Source organism: Elgaria multicarinata, chromosome 11 (genome assembly GCF_023053635.1).
Source record: "Elgaria multicarinata webbii isolate HBS135686 ecotype San Diego chromosome 11, rElgMul1.1.pri, whole genome shotgun sequence".
Lineage (NCBI taxonomy): Eukaryota > Metazoa > Chordata > Lepidosauria > Squamata > Anguidae > Elgaria > Elgaria multicarinata.
Window position 1 is genome coordinate 30,634,730 of NC_086181.1, and position 17,701 is coordinate 30,652,430.

The window sequence follows — 17,701 nt, forward strand, 5'->3', positions numbered from 1 at the left end:
ATGTCTGACTGAGAGAAAACTAACAAAAAAGTTCAAGTACTAAGCACAAACTTGATGACTGAGAGTCCTTAGTTCATAGAAGGAAGAAGTGAATATTCCAAACATCAAAGATATAGATAATCAAGTACTACAATCTATTTACATTGTGATGAGGAGAGACAAGAATTAGCGATGTCCAGATCAAGAATTATTTTTTAAGAAACCAACATAACTCAAATTGATCATTATGGAAGACACATTTTTGACTATTCTATTTTACTAATTACCAGAAGATCCAGAACTTCCACTGATGCATGCAACAATTATTTTTCCTTTCCTTTCCTTTCCTTTTTGATTGTTTTCCTTTGTTCTTCCTATTTTACTTTATATTGTATTGTATTTACAAAACCTCCATTCACACCAAGTGTAAGCTTGGCTAGGATGCTTAATAGGATGCTTATTAGTATTTTAATGTTATTGTTTTGTTTAATTTTCTAAAATAGAACAGATCAAGAAGATCTGAACTGTCCAGGGGAAAAAAAAGATCAATCAAATAGATGGCAACCAAATAGATTTGATTCAAGTCCATTGCCATGTTCCTGTTGTTTCTCCTGATTTGGATAACGCCTTCAAGGTAAGCGGGGAGCGCACAGACAGATCTGAACACAAACATGCACATATACACATAACAAAAGAAGAACACATTAAAATAGTTAGTTGAACAGTAGAAGAATATTAAGATACCAGCTATTTAAGAGACACAAACAATATAAACTTTCTTCGCTCATTAAAAGTTGATCCTGTTTTCAAGCAAGATGCTTGGCTGCCTTGAATAGTCTGTGATGCAGTGACTGGATGAGACTGAAGATGTATCTCTACAATTCTTACAAAAGACATGAAGAATGACTGAAGTTAATTTCAGACATTCAGAAGGCGTTATCCAAATCAGGAGAAACAACAGGAACATGGCAATGGACTTGAATCAAATCTATTGGGTTGCCATCTATTTGATTGATCTTTTTTTCCCCCTGGACAGTTCAGATCTTCTTGATCTGTTCTATTTTAGAAAATTAAACAAAACAATAACATTAAAATACTAATAAGCATCCTATTAAGCATCCTAGCCAAGCTTACACTTGGTGTGAATGGAGGTTTTGTAAATACAATACAATATAAAGTAAAATAGGAAGAACAAAGGAAAACAATCAAAAAGGAAAGGAAAGGAAAGGAAAAATAATTGTTGCATGCATCAGTGGAAGTTCTGGATTTTTTGGTAATTAGTAAAATAGAATAGTCAAATATGTGTCTTTCATAATGATCAATTTGAGTTATGTTGGTTTCTTAAAAAATAATTCTTGATCTGGACATCTCTAATTCTTGCCTCTCCTCATCACAATGTAAATTGATTGTAGTACTTGATTATCTATATCTTTGATGTTTGGAATATTGACTTCTTCCTTCTATGAACTAAGGACTCTCAGTCATCAACTTTGTGCTTAGTACTTGAACTTTTTTGTTAATTTTCTCTCAATCAGACATCCACACTTTTCTAGATCTGAAAATATAGGTTAAAATCACACAAACACAAAAGGGGAAAGCATACCAAAACACACAAAATAAGTTTTCAAGCGAGTTTAAGTTCTTTATCAATCATGATCTTAATTAAAACATCATAATTTGTAAAGTCACAACTCAAGTAACAACTAATATATACTGATATATATATATATATATAGATATAGATATAGATATAGATATAGATATAGATATAGATATAGATATATAGATATATATGCACCAATGGTTGCCCAGTTATAACAGAACTCAATATCCATCTTCAATCATTCTCACCCCTATATAAACCCTGTTACAGACAACAATGATGTTTCAAATTTTGCTCATGTGGGTTTGATAAATTCCTCCACTTCTTATTTTTTTTCATTTAAAACAGTTAATTTATTTCTTCCACCATTTCTATTTCTCCCCCCACCTTACATTGAAGTTTTAAAAGTTACTTCTTTTTGAACTATGTGAAATACTTCTGATTCACATTCGCCTATTCAAAAAGTTCCTCTTTTTATAACAGTGCTTATAATGCTGCATCACAAGTGGATGAGCGATTTCTGTTCTGTTCTCATTTATTTTAACTCTTTAATTTTAATTTTTCTTCTGATTGGATCTGTACCGTGTATGTTATATTGTGTGCACAATGTACAAACCTAAAGACAAATTATTTTATTTTATTTATTTTTCACTGGCTTTGTATTTTTACTTCCTATATGCAAATTACTCTTCAATAAAAAAAAAGGAAACCTTTCAAGTGAAGCCTCTTTACTCCATGTGTTTGTAGGTTTGCTTCCTTGTTTAGGTAAGTTATCATATTTGGAGTTATTTTAATAAGATTAGCAATTTTGTATTTCTCTATGCTTTTTTAGTCTTCTGCACCATTTCCTTACATGTATCAAATCCTCCTTCTTTCCCTATCTCAGGTTCACAAAATTTTGCCAAGGGCTTTTAAACAAGGCACAAAACTTTCTATCGGCCCTTGAATGAAAATTCTACCACCAAAATTCCAAGATCTCTTTCCTTCATCAAAACCTACTATTCAAGTCACTACAGCTGTTCCTTTTTCTCTGACACTCTTTTGGACTCTAATCTGATCCTCGTTTAATCTGATAGAACTTTCCAGGACTCAAAGGTTCAGCAACCGGATCTCTACATTCTTTAAACTACACATCTGGAGTCTTCTTATTTGTGGTTAGACCAGCCAGTATAGAGTGTTTATTTTTTTCTACCGAAGCAAACTATGGTCACTCTATTATTATTATTATTATTATTATTATTATTATTATTATTATTATTATTTATTTATTTATATAGCACCATCAGTGTACATGTGTACTCTGCCACACCCTCATTACTCTAGCCAACCACACACACAAAAAAGTCTGTTCATTCAGCAGTCATAATGCCTGCACTTCTGTAGCTGACAATGACTATTCTATATCACTTTTAGCTTCATCACACCAGCGTTAGAGTATGCAATCACTGCGAATTGCGTGCAAAGGTCTCCGAAGTTTTCCAGTTTATAATCTGCTTTTACTGTGAAGTACTCCCAAGCATCCTGCTTTAATTGTGCTTCTTAGCCAAAAGAAGCGTTATATTTTTGTACCCCTTTAAGAGCGAATCATTTATTTATTTATTTATTTATTTATTACATTTTTATACCGCCCAATAGCCGAAGCTCTCTGGGCGGTTCACAAAAATTAAAACAACAATCTTTTGTTGTTCTCCGAGCAGCCACTGGGGGCCAGGAGGATGATTTGATATTTTTAAACTACAAATAAACAAATGCTTACATCTGTGTACGTTTTAAAGCTAAAGACATCAAAATTGGCACAGTAATAGATATTAAGGAGGGCTTTCAGCATACCAAATTTGAATCAGATTGGGTGAACCGTTGATTTTTAATGATTTTTTTACATTCCTCCCCAACCCTTTTCCTGGTATGCAAAGGGTCTTAGGAGCACCACCTCCCGGGGTGTGATTTAGCTAACAACAACAACAGCTTTACGCTATGGGGATAATTCGAGGGAAACGGGTACGTGGGATGAAGCTCTTTGTATTCTAGGTCTGGTAGGAGTGCTAAAAGATTTAAATTAAAAGAATTCTGCTCAAGCACCATGTTTTTGTTTCATTGCTAGCTCCTGTGTCTTTTCTGCTAATTCCACAAATTCTGACAAACACATAGCATTCCCATCTTCCTCTTTCCCAAACATACCAGGCTCTGACTCTCCTTCACCTCTACTTTTCCTAGCAAAATTCCAGATCTTATGGAAAGCCATTTCCCTGATAAGGAGATGGGTGTGCTGTGGGCATAACAGGCGATCCCTTGAGTGATCCAGTAGGGTCTCTGGATTAGATCTTCCCAGCCCTCGTTTTTACGACAGCGGGATTGCTCCGCATTGAATATAAACCCAAATTGTCATTGATTCGAATCTAGATAAAGAGCGTCAGACTGCTGCAGCAACTGCAATTTATCTCCTGATTTATTTATTTATTTTTTGTAATGCAGTTATTAATGCACATGTGCACATTATTGCATATATGATGCTATGGAGTATAGCCTAGCGAAGCTATACATTTGATCTGCAGACGATGCGAGAGGTGTGGAAAGCAGTGTAGGGCGCAGGTTGAGAGACAGCCAGCCCGTTTCCCTCTCTTTCTTTTTGTGAACCACCCAGAGAGCTTGCGAGAGCTGGACCATAAGGAAAGCTGAGCGAAGGAAGAGAGATGCTTTTGAACTGTGGTGTTGGAGGAAAATTCTGAGAGTGCCTTGGACTGCAAGAAGATCAAACCAGTCCATACTCCAGGAAATAAAGCCAGACTGCTCACTTGAGGGAATGGTATTAAAGGCAAAACTGAAGTACTTTGGCCACATAATGAGAAGACAGGATACCCTGGAGAAGAGGCTGATGCTAGGGAAAGTGGAAGGCAAAAGGAAGAGGGGCCGACCAAGGGCAAGATGGATGGATGATATTCTGGAGGTGACAGACTTGACCTTGGGGGAGCTAGGGGTGGCGTCAACCGACAGAAAGCTCTGGCGTGGGCTGGTCCATGAAGTCACGAAGAGTCGGAAATGACTGAACGAATAAACAACAACAATATATATATATATATATATATATATATATATATATATATATATGAATAAATTTGTTTTAAGAAGCTTTCTCTGCAGAGCTCCGCAGAGAGACGTCAAACTAAAATCAGCCCGAACGAAGGAGGCAGCGGATTGGTGCAAGATTGGGAAATGGGCCAATCGCGTTATCCTACCCTCAAAACTCCACCCACATGTCAAAATCCGACATAACTCCCCCAAAAACACACAGCCATAACACGGTTCAAACTTGGACCCGATCTAAAAGTCGCAGCAAATCACAAATGCAAATATGTGCATTATTGCAGTTAAAGCCCAGCGCAGAGGCAAATGGACAGCTGCGTCATATAACCTAAAACACGAATATGGACAATTAGGTCAGGGTAAAGAAGCCGTATAGACAAGCCCCCAGTCCCACATTGGCTATTACTGCTGTTTTCAACTTCAACATTTTTTTCCACCCAGGACTCTTGGCTTGCAATACAAGGTTTAAAGCAGCTTCAGAGTCTCTTCTGTGTTTCTCTAAATCTACTGCTTCCCCTTTCAACTTATTCAAATACCCTAAACACTCCTGGTGATTCACCTTCTCTCTCCGCAACTGTTCTTGCCCTTTCAAGTTCTCCTGTGCAACTTGGGTGCAAAGAGTTCTATTCTGCTAATTTTAATAAGATTAGCAATTTTGTATTTCAAGCCGCCTTGAGTCTCTCTGAGGGTCGGGGTGGGCTGCTTTGGGAAGCCGCTCTCACTCTCCTCCTACCCCGCAGATGTCAGCTGCTTCACAAATTTTAAAATTTGCATTTATTTAAAAAATAACGTGCAAGCATGCCACCAGCAAAATTGGCTAAAATGTATAAAGGGGCATCAGGATTATGTTGGAAATGTGAAGAGGAACATTCTACCATGCATGGTGGACCTGCAAAAAAGCAAAAAAAAATCTGGATAGAAATCAATTCTGTAATCCAAAAAATACTAAAAATTAATATCCAACTGAAACCGGAATACTTTCTTTTGGGATTTATGGATGAGCAGATGAAAAAGAATCATAGAATCATAGAATAGCAGAGTTGGAAGGGGCCTAAAAGGCCATCGAGTCCAACCCCCGCCTCAATGCAGGAATCCACCCTAAAGCATACTTGACAGATGGTTGTCCAGCTGCCTCATGAATTCCTCTAGTGTGGTAGAGCCCACAACCTCCCTAGGTAACTGGTTCCTTTGTCGTACTGCTCTAACAGTCAGGAAGTTTTTCCTGATGTCCAGCCGGAATCAGACTTTCTGTAACTTGAGCCCGTTATTCTGTGTCCTGCACTCCGGGACTATATTCCTATATATGACGACAGTGGCAAGATTACTTTATGCACAGAGATGGAAGGGCAAAATAGTGCCCACAATAGAGGAATGGCTACTGAAGATGTTCGAGCTAGCAGAGATGGCAAAACTCATGGTAATAATGAGAGAAAAATCGACTTTAAGATTCATAACTGAATGGGAACCTTTTGTAAATTTTATGAAGGGACGAGAAAAAGACGACTTGTATATCTGCGGATTCAACCAATAATGTAGGAAATCTTAAGAGAGAAATTAGAGATTTGGATTTGACTGTGATAGAGTAAGAATAATGATGATGATGATGATGATGATGATGATGATGATGATGATGATGTTACATATTTTTGCTGGGGAGAATGTTGGAAGAACATTTTATTTTTGTGTTTTTTTGTTTTTTGGGTTTTTTGCTCTGTAATTTTTTTTACTTTTTTTATTGGTGTTTGGAAATAATAAAAAAAGATTAAACCGCAAAAAAAACCCCACCATGTAAGCATTAATGATGCTCAAAATAATGCGGAAGCGTTATTATTATTATTATTATTATTATTATTATTATTATTAATTTATATAGCACCATCAGTGTACATGGTGCTGTGTAATGGTACAAGCGTTATGCCTTGTACCATTAATTGCCTGTGCATCTACATGTAATGGACTGGAGAATTTTCACCCGAAACAATCATGAAGCCGAACAGTGCCGGCTCCAGGTTCTTGGGGGCGCTTGGGCAATGAGCCCCCTTTCCGCAGTGAATGTACTTTCTCACCACTGTTGTCAGCAACTGCTCTTGTTCCTCGTCCTCTTTCTCACCATTGCTACTGCTTGGTTGCTTGACAGAGAGCACCGGTGAGCGAGGAGGTCGTGGCATCTACCGCGTCTTTCCACCAGCACTGCTGTCCCAGCCAGAGCAAGAGGTAGGTGAGCAAACAGGCTGCAGTGGTTCAGAGGAGGAACAAGTCCAGGCGGGTCTTGTCATTGGGCCCATGGTGGAGTGCGGGTCCTGGGCAGGTGCCCAACCATAGCTGGCCCTGAAGCCAAATGAGAGTGAAGGCAATGGATAGTGTCCTATGGGCAGTATCCTGCTGCACACAGCCAGCTCCTCCGGTGCTGGTCTATAAGCAGCCCCTACCGCTTGTGCGATGTGATGTAGTGTTTCTGGGGGCAACCCCCAAAGCGAGTGGAAACTCTTGTTTCTGGAAGGGGGCAGTCGGCAGAGCCTTCCCTTTCCTGAAACAAACATTCCTACGCTTTTCGGGACTTGCCCCAGAAGCTCTGTTTCATATTGCGCGAATAGTTAGGCCAGCTTGCAGATCGGGACCAGTGAGGATGGCTGCACGTGGAAAGCCCCTTGGATGTTGCCCAATGTTTCTTGTCCGCAATCCACAGGTTGTCTTCGTGGTGCTGCTTTGCCGAAACCCCGCAGTTTCGCTGCTGCGGGTGGTGCTTCAAAGGAAAAAGTTGGGTTAAGTCCCCAACTTTCAAAATGTGCAGCTTCCGGGAAATGCTTCGCGGTGGCTGTGAGTTGGTGGCTGCATCATATAACCAACGCAGCACCTCTGCACAGCCACCGCGGGGCAAATAATTCATATAGACAGTCCCTTGGACATGTATGGTAAAAATGGCACTGTCTAACAGCTGGGATTCCTGGAAGTGCAAATAATAATAATAATAATAATAATAATAATAATAATAATAATAATAATAATAATAATAATAATAATAATAATATTTCTTACCTGCCTTTCCAATTGGATCGAGGCTGGGAACAGCAACAAGCATAAAATACACAAAATACTGATTAAAAACATAGCATACGCTGTTAAAAAGTCCTAAAAGCATATTAAAAGTATCCTAAAATTCTACTGGATAGGCCTGCCGGAAGAGATCCGGTGCTATTGCCCAGGCCATGAAACAGGTGATGACAGCAGCACAGAAGGTGAGGGGGGAATGATAGTTCATAAAACCTTTCACTCCCTTTCAGCAAAACAGTTCTGTATAGTTTCCCTACTGAACTAAAGTTTCTAGGGGAGAGAGAATGACTATTAACCTGGTTTAAGTCTGTAGGGTAGACATTTTACTTAGTTATTTTATCCATACCCTGTCTTTCTTCTGTGAAGCTCAGCTTGATATACATAGGAGTTCCCAGACAATCTCCCATCCAGGGATTGGCCAGCCTCAGACTTGCTTAACTGAAGCAAAGTTGATGCAACATGGACCTTCAGATCAAGCATTGGGTATGCTTCCTGGCAATTTTAGGTAACAATCAGACTTGTTGATTCAGGCTACATTCCTTTATCCATTTACTTTGGAGTAAGATCCATTGAACTTGATGGGACTTACTTCTGTGTAGATATGCCTAAGATACCACTGCCATCATTCATATAGTTCACTGTCATATAGTTCCCTACTCAAGAGCACTAGTGGCTGTATTCGCCGTGTTGGTCCTACCTATAATTTCACTCCACCCTGCTCTTTCTTTAGGTGTCCCTGTTTTGGAGCTATGAATCTCCCAGAAAGATATCCCTTCAGCCAACCTTCCATCTTTTTCTTCTTGTACTTGTTTGCTCTCTTCTCTCTCTCCACATTTTTGCACTTGTATGACAAAAACACTTATCAGAAGTGGAGAAGTAACTTCATAAACAAATCGAACTTCTCATTGATGGGAACCACCACCCATAATTCTTCCAGTACATCCTCCAAGCCCATAGATCCTGGAATATGGACAGTGAACTCCATTGGACGCTTGGGGAACCAGATGGGGGAATATGCCACCCTCTATGCCTTAGCCAAACTCAACGGGCACGAAGCCTTCATCCTTCCAGCCATGCACCGATATCTATCACCAATATTCCAGATCACTCTGCCGGTGCTCTCTGATGAAATAGTGCGCAAATTGCCCTGGAGAAACTTCAACCTACATGATTGGATGTCAGAGGATTATCGTCACATCCAGGGCAAGTACGTTCGGCTGACTGGCTACCCTTGTTCTTACACCTTTTATCACCACATACGGCAAGAGATACTACAGGAGTTCACCTTCCATGACCACATCAAGGAAGAGGTGAATCAATACCTTTTGGGACTACGGAGGGAGCACCAGGACGTGACCTATGTTGGAGTGCATGTTCGGAGAGGGGATTATGTGTGGGTAATGCCCAATACCTGGAAAGGTGTGGTAGCTGATAGAGACTACCTGGAGAAAGCCATGAACTACTTCAGAGAGAAGTACCACAATCCTGTTTTTGTAGTGACCAGCAACGGGATGGAGTGGTGCAGGCAAAACATCAATGCCTCCAAAGGAGACATTCACTTTGCTGGGAATGGGCAGGAGTCCTCTCCAGGAAAGGATTTTGCTCTCCTTGCTCATTGCAACCACACAATAATGACCATTGGGACTTTTGGCATTTGGGCCGGCTACTTGGCTGGTGGTGAGACTGTCTACTTGGCTAACTACACCCTGCCAGACTCTCCCTTCCTTAAGGTGTTCAAGCCCTCGGCAGCCTTCTTGCCTGAATGGATTGGGATTCCAGCTGACCTTTCCCCTCTGCTGCCCCAAACGAAACCTGCCCAAGTCCAGAAGCCATAGGTTAGAGTAGGTCGTTGTTCATTGATGTGTGAACCGCCCAGGGAGCTTTGGCTGTTGGGCAGTATAGAAGTTAAATAAATAAATCAGGTACCAGTAGAAGGGCTTATCTTAGGGTGACCCTATGAAAAGGAGGTCAGGGCTCCTGTATCTTTAACAGTTGTATTGAAAGGGGAATTTCAGCTGGTGTCATTTGTATGCATGCAGCACCTGGTGAAATTCCCTCTTCATCACAACAATTAAAGCTGCAGGAGCTATACTAGGATGTCCAGATACAAAAAAAGGGCAGGGCTCCTGCAGCTTTAACTGTTGTGATGAAGAAGGAATTTCACCAGGTGCTGCAAGCATGCAAATGACACTTGCTGAAATTAACCTTTTTCAATGCAACTGTTAAAGTTATGGGAGCCCTGTCCTCCTTTTCATACAGTGCTCCATCACTCCAGTGTTTTATCGCACTCTCTTCATGCCTGGTTTGCAGCGTGGCACTGAGATGACGTCATGCCTGTCCTGCAGACACCCCGCCTCTTCTCCTTTTTCGTATTTTCCTACAGCAGGGAAAGTCTGAGTTATTTCCCCCAAATGGAATTAAAGCGCCCTTCAGCCCCCATGTAGTGCCATCCTCTAGCTATTTACCTTGTCGGGGGGGGGGGCATGTGCTTCGAAGGGAGAGCTGGCTGACGAAAGAGGAGGGTGGGGTGGTTCTCCCCCTCCAGCACCGTACGGAACCAACAGACAGGTGCTGAGTCGTTTGAATGGACTTTTACTGCTCCAACCCCACTCCCATTGCCAAAAGAAACGGAGCCCAGCCAATGAAACGTTAAATCAGTAAATCGCTAGACAACAAAGCCAGAGCGAGGGGGGTGGGGAGGGAGCCCAGGACCATCATAATGAACTGGAGGCAGAAGGAGAACAGGCGGAGTGGAGCGGATTGGAGTGGAAGAGCAAACAAGCGAAAGGGAGATTTCATTGGTATAGCGCAATATCAGAGGGGGAAAGTATGTGTGATGGAGCCCGTGGTCACCCTAGCTTGTCTGGGAATTGAATTTCCAAACAAACAACAAGCATCATTGCCCATTTCCAGCAGAGGGCTCATCTATACCACGCAGGATATTCCACTATGAAAGTGGTCTACACAAGGCAGTAGACACACCAAGCAGCACAGAGCAGTACGAAAATGGTACATATGTTGTCAGTGCACTTCAATATTGCTAAAAAGCAGTAGTGTGGCTCCTGCCTTTTATATACCACTTTCAAAGTGCACTTTCAAAGTGTAAACTGCCCAGAGAGCTTCGGCTGTGGGGAGGTATATAAATGTAATTAAATAAACTTAATCAATAAATAAATCCTGCTTGGTGTAGATGAGCCCAGAGACAGTCCCATGGTACCCAGAAAGTCCTGAGCCACTCCGGAACCAGCAGCCGCAGCATGGAAGTTAAAATCCCTCTGAACCATCGTTCTAGGGTCCGCAACCCAAAATCCAACCCCCTTCGTCAGCTCAAATAGGGAGACTGAGGGGGGGGGACGGGGGAAGTGGACCAGAAGAATCCCTAATCTGTCCCACGTAACCAACACAAGGTACAAAGTCAAGACTGGCACCCAAATGGGCAGGAAATCTAGAGAGGGAGATAAAATTCCGATAGACCAGGGGTTGGCAAAGTGAAGTTTGCGGGAATTTGCTGACACTTGTGAAGTAATTTAGGCAGATCTCGGTGATCTTGGAGATAGCCACTGCAACCTCTTACAGGAATCCATTGCAGGCTGCAGCAGCATTGTTTGTGGCTACGTTTCATACTGTCATGTTCATGACTGTTCCCTCTGGTATTCACCCGTGCTGGCGAGCTGACACGAAACACTCACATCAGTGAAACTTCTTTTATTGAGGAAATCACATGATAGACAAGCTTAATGGGTACAGAGTCTCCAAAACATACTTAAAGCTGAACAATGGTTAGGATTGTTTTTTCTGAAATGATCCTTAAGGCAAACACTGAGAGAGGGAGGGGGCAAATAGGGTACGCCAATAACAGCTTTGAGCTTCTCCACCCGCCTCCGACACTGACACCTCAAAGGGACATGGCCAGTCTTCTAAAACGAAGTCCCAGGAAAGGTTGCTCTGAGCCACCAGAGCCGGGCAGAGAGATCCGTCATACACTTATCAATCTCAGCCTACCACTACTGAGCTGACCCCATTACCATGACTTCAGGAAAGGTTAAGCCTTGGGCCCAGGAGACCCATCCTTCTGCTAAGGACTGGGAACTCCCTGTCACCCGAGTCTGGGCACGGAAACAGAATCCACAGCATATGCAAGTCCAAGTCTATGAAAAAGCTTCACTACTTTTCATGGCACAGTTCCTAGATATCCAAAGTCCAAACAGCAAAGTGTCCATGTGCAGAGTGCTTTCAAAGTCCCAAGCGGAGATGGAATCCAAAGCAGGAGGGAGATCTGGCATTGCGTTGAGAGATGAAACCTAGCAAAGCTTTTTCAGGTTTGCACCAGCCTTTAAGGCCTATTCAAGGTCATTTGACAGACAGCTCCTCTGACCTGTAAACCATGCCCACGTGCCAAGAGGGCAGGATGTATCCCCCTTCGAAGAGCGCTCCCCACCTTTTCCAAAACACTCTGAAGTTCCCAGAGAACCAGCTGACTCAACGCCAAAATAAAGGAGTAAACAAACTACTTCCATGGAAACTTCTTACAGAGATCAATTTGCAAGAGAACATCTGGCATTGTCAAAACTATTTCCTAATAAACCTAACCACTAGATACAAGGCCGGCCTTGTACCTATACCTGACAAGGGATGTGGTGCCAGAAGAGAGAGAATTAATTTACAAATGTGCCTGCAGGACTGAAAAGTCAGGGTGTGTGGAATTATCTGGTAACGGTGAACATCCACGGAGCCTTTGATCTTCCAGAGCGGAGATTGGCTGCTCCCAAACCCATCAATTAATATTAGGGGTGTGCACGGACCCCCAGATCCGCTTCTCTTCCAGATCCACAATTTGCGGATCGGGCCACTTCATTCCGCCCTGCTCCACCTATAGTCCGCTCCGCTCTGCTGCGGAGCTCCGGATCCGGATCGGAGCTCTGCTTCCCCCCCCCCATAGGCTTGCATTGAAATCCAAAAAAGCCTACAACTTTTTTTCTGTTAAAGTTAGAAACCTCAAGTTTAGCACCATGACACCTCATGGACATATACACATGCATGCCAAGCCTCAAGCCAATCCAAGAGTCCCCTGATTTTGGGGGAATTTATGAAAATCGGACATCCCATTTTCAGACATGGACTGTTCCCCGACATTTTGACAGATAAATTTTTTTGAAGTGGGCACCCTCACAGATGCCATCTAGATCCACATTCATGCCAAGTTTCAAGCAAATCCCACCATCCCTTGATTTTTGGCGGGGCTTTAACCTCTAACGCACCACCCATAACCCCAATTCACACCCCTTTGGATATCTCCGTCAATTTTCATGTTAGAAACCTCAAACCCGGCACCATGATAGATTATTCATGGATACACATGCATGCCAAGACTCAAGCCAATCCAAGTGTCCCCTGATTTTTTGGGGAATTTATGAAAATCAGACACTTCAGTATCTCAGGGATTTAAAGCTGCAGACAGCTCAATGGGGCCATTTCAAAGGAAATCCCAAGATGCCATGAATTGGGGAGTAGAGATAAACCTATATGGATCTTCTTCCACACTTGAAAAATTGATTTGGAACTTCCAAAAGTCTAAGTAAGCACAGGAAGGACTTATCCCCTGAGTCAAAGCAAGACACACACAAACCATCCCTGCAAGGCGGGCAGGGGAGGAGGGAGGGAAGGCTGGCAGGCCACAGACATTTCTGGGGGCATAAGGAAGTGAGCCAAGAATAGTTTCAAAGCCAGTAATGCAAACCATCCCTGTGAGGTGGGAGCAGCACAGAGAGATGCCTTTTCTTTTGCATCCCATAACTAGGAGGCTAGGAGGATGAGAGTAAAGCTTTGTGATCCTTGCTTCAGAGTTGATTGACTGCACTGTGATCACAGCCATTACTAAACAACAAAATAATAATGTTAATAGCAGTACTAATTAATATTAATATCAGCAACAACAACATCAACAACAAGGAGTTGAACCACAATGAAAGCCTGCCTGACTTCACTGAAGAGGAAAAGCCAGGAGAGCTTGGGCTATGGGGTGTAAATATAAAATGGAATAAATAAATAAATAAACAAACAAAGGAGGGGTAGAATTAAAAGCAGCAGTGTTGCTGAATAAACAACAGGAAGAATTTTTTTAAAAAGGCTATATCTGTCTTTTACCAGTAAGAGGAAAGTGGGCGTGCCCAGGGGGAGGGGGAATTATGCCAATTTTGACTGGCCCTGTCTAGGGACCAGTCTTTAAGAAGCAAACTAACACTTCAACTCATGATAGGCATTAGTCTCTCTCCACTGGTTAACCTTTGGAGGACTCTGATGACCGCAATGCAATCCTATGGGCGAAATTTTCCAAAATGGCGATCAGAGCGCTCCGCGAAAAGAGAAGCGCTCCGCCTATGGGCGCTTCTCTTCACCGTGCTTCTAAGGGTCCGCGATCCGCTTCTACTCCGCCTCTGGGCAAGGCAGAGCAGGCCAATTTGCTTCTGATTCTCCGATTCTAATCGGAGCAGAGCACATCCCTAATTAATATCAGAGTGGAGATATGCCCAATCGGAGCTTCAAAAGTCTCTGAAATTATCCGGCTATTTTTCAGGTGTCAATGCTGTGTGGGTATGTGTGTATGTGAATTAAGTATCTCCATAATTGGAAGACGCTTAATGGGGTGAGGGGTAGCTTTGATATTGACATCTGTGGCTAACCAATTAGGAATTGCCATAGCACAGTCCATGTCCGTGTGAAAAACACTAAATTTTGGAATGGGAGTCAGGAGATCCAGGTTCTAGTCCCCACTCGGCCATGAAAAACCACTGGGTGACTTTGGGCAGGTTCTTTATTTAAATTAAACTATTACTCCTGTTGGCTGGCTGGACTTCCAGTGCAGGGGGGCAGGGGGGGACTCCATCCAATAGATTTGTAGAGCACCTGGTTGGAGAAGGCTGGGGTAGAAACTTCTACCACCAGCAGTGGAGCTCTTCATCAGCAAAGTAAAGGATAAAAGCTCTCTCCATGAATGCACAGTGATGGATTAACGTGTGTGTGTGTGTGTGTGTGTTTAAGGGGGATATGGTTGGGGGCAGGATTTAAACACTCCTAAAAAATCAGGGCATGAATGGAACTGATGCAACTTGGCACGGCTAAAGCCCTCCTTAAGAGCTATCACCATGTCAAGTTTCATCTCTTTAATTTGTAAAATTTATGTAGATGTAAGCATTTTTGTTAATTTCCATCTTAAAAAGTCCTAAAACTCAAAGCATAAGCCAATCTGATTCAAACTTTGTATGGCTAAAGTCCTCCTTAAGAGCTCTCACAGTCCCAAGTTTCATCTCTTTATCTTTAAAAATTAGGGAGTTGGAAGCATTTGATTAATTTCCATTGACTAGTGCAGTTATTTTATTTTATTTATTCATTTATTTATTACACTTATATACTGCTCCCATAGCCAGGGCTCTCTGGGCGGTTTACAGATTATCCAAAAAGGGGCAGGTCTCTGACAAGTAATCCGACAGGGCAAAGTAAGGGGAGCCACTCCGAAATCAGGGCAGAGATTTGCCTCAATGGAGTCTATTCTGGCTTGAGATAATTGTTTGAATCTTTAGGTTAATTCTGTGGCATCTAGAAATATTCATGGCTCTTTTCAGAGTGCAGGACATCTGCTCAACTCTTTCTTTGTTCCATGTTTGGAATTGTTCTGGAACATATCTGGAACATCATGGAACTTCTTTTGCAGCTCTCTGCAGGAGTCACTGGCATCTGGAGTCTTTGACACTCAGAGCTTCGAACGCTTCCTCTGGCTGCATCTCTAGTTGTTGTTCATCAGACCCTCATCTATACAAGGGCGGTATTACTGCGCCCAGCCGAGCGAGCCGCTGCACTGTCGCATTGATGCTCCTTCACAGAGCCTACATGTGAAGTAACACGTTTAGGTTTTTTTTTCATAGACAGGGCGAGGCGTTGCCGCCAGTGCACCAGCCCACCCAAGGCGCATGGGAGCATGGGAGCCTCTTCTCCTGCAAGTGGGATTTTTTTAAATTGGAAAACTGATTTTGTTTGTTTATTTTGCTTAGCTGTAAATGCGTTGAATCACACTTCTAGGTCTGGTGGGAGTTCTAAAAGATTTAAATTAAAAGATCTCTACTCAAGCTCCATATTTTTGCTTCATTGCTAGCTCCTGTGTCTTTTCTGCTAATTCCACAAATTCTGACAAACACATAGCATTCCCATCTTCCTCTTTCCCAAGCGTCCCAGGCTCTGACTCTCCTTCACCTCTACTTTTCCTAGCAAAATTCCAGATCTTATGGAAAGCCATTTCCCTCATAAGGAGATGGGTGTGCTGTGGGCATAACAGGCGATCCCTTGAATGATCCTTTAGGGTCTCTGGATTAGACCTTTCCAGCCCTCATCTATACGACAGCGGGATTACTCCGCATTGAATATAAACCTGAATTTTCATCTATTCGAATCTAGGTAAAGAGCGTCAGACTGCTGCAGCAACTGCGATTTATCTCCTGATATATTTTTGTAATGCAGTTATTAATGTGCACATGCGCATTATCGCATATACGATGCTATGGAGTACAGCCCAGCGAAGCTATACATTTGATCTGCAGACGATGCGAGGAGGGGGGGAAATCAGGGCAGGGCATGTTGGATCCTGGAATAGATCCTAGATATGTTTCCATGGATTTACTAATTGCTGAGGAGCTGGAGGAATCAGAAGACTCAGCAGAAAACTTAAAGGTCAACGTTGCACCTGGACATTGATGTCATGATTGAATAATTGGTGACTTGATTGTTTCAATTAAGGGATTGCAAGCAGTTGCATCATTGTACAGTTAGCCTATAAAAAGGATTGTATTCCCATGTACATGTATCAGAAATGTATAGAGCTGTAGTGACTGACCGTATGTAAGTATTTGTATTTGTGATTGCCATAACTAAATTATATTTTTATATGCCAGTAAAGGTTTCTTTAAACCTACTAAAAGTCTCAGTCTTAATCTGTGTCTATGCTGAGTTTGCTGGAAACCGCTGCAAAACTCTGTTATAAGGTTATTGGCCAGAAGCCCAGTCTGGCAATAACTAAAATAAGGTTGTAAATATTAGACCAACATATTCCAATAGGTTATGGGCCCAGGCCCCTAAAACAACCAGCAAGCAGAGTGGTTACAGCAAGAACAGTAGGACTGAAGGATTAAGCCGTGGTTGATTAAATTCCTGAGCGTCTTTGTTGAAAGTCGTAGGAACAGGCAGCCGGAAAGCTATTTCGTATAGCTGGTGTCTGAAAAATCACACGGAGAGAACTGGCAAGAGTGGTTTTGAATTTAAGGGGGCACTGAGGAAGCTGAAACTGTATAGCTGGTCAGGCCCTAAAAGAAATTAAACCACTGAAGGGGTTGTATATCAGAAACAACCTGTTAAATTGAAAGTATGGCATTAAATGTTGGGAACACTGTCCCTATGGAATTCCTTACAGACGAAAATTACATGTCATGGTCATTCAAGTTAGAAATGAGCCTGAGAAATCTTGATCTGTGGGAGGTTGTAACAGATGCCCCAGCAGAAGATTTGAATGCAGCAGATTTACAGGCGTGGAGACGTCGCGCAGAACGGGCAAAAGCCCATATTGTTTTGTCCATGAGAAATGACCAACTGTCGTATATAAGCAGAGAAGACACAGTTGATGTTATCTGGACTAAATTGAGAACTGTATATGTTAGCGATACTGGAGGAGCTAGAATAAGCTTAACCAGAAAGCTCTACCGCACACTGATGAAAGAGGGAGAAGATGTAAAAGCCCATTTGCAGAAATTAAGAGACTGTTTTGAAAGTCTAAATGCAGCAGGCTTACCTCTCAGTGATGAAATGAAAACGTATATGGTTTTGTCGAGCTTACCACCGTCCTGGGACGTGCTGGTGACAACTTTAGAAGCAATGAGGATCCAGGACATGACTTTAAATTTGATATCGGGCAGATTGATAGAAGAATGTCAAAAGAGGACTTTGAGA

The 17,701-nt window shown here is 42.2% G+C and overlaps 1 protein-coding gene across 1 annotated transcript; it reads left to right on the plus strand.

Annotated features, from left to right (window-relative positions):
* The first annotated feature begins 8,463 nt into the window (after positions 1–8,463).
* Positions 8,464–9,549, plus strand: LOC134405650 (galactoside alpha-(1,2)-fucosyltransferase 2-like). The gene has a single exon (XM_063136893.1). It carries the CDS (start codon positions 8,464–8,466, stop codon positions 9,547–9,549), a length of 1,086 nt encoding a protein of 361 aa, XP_062992963.1.
* The last annotated feature ends 8,152 nt before the right edge of the window (positions 9,550–17,701 follow it).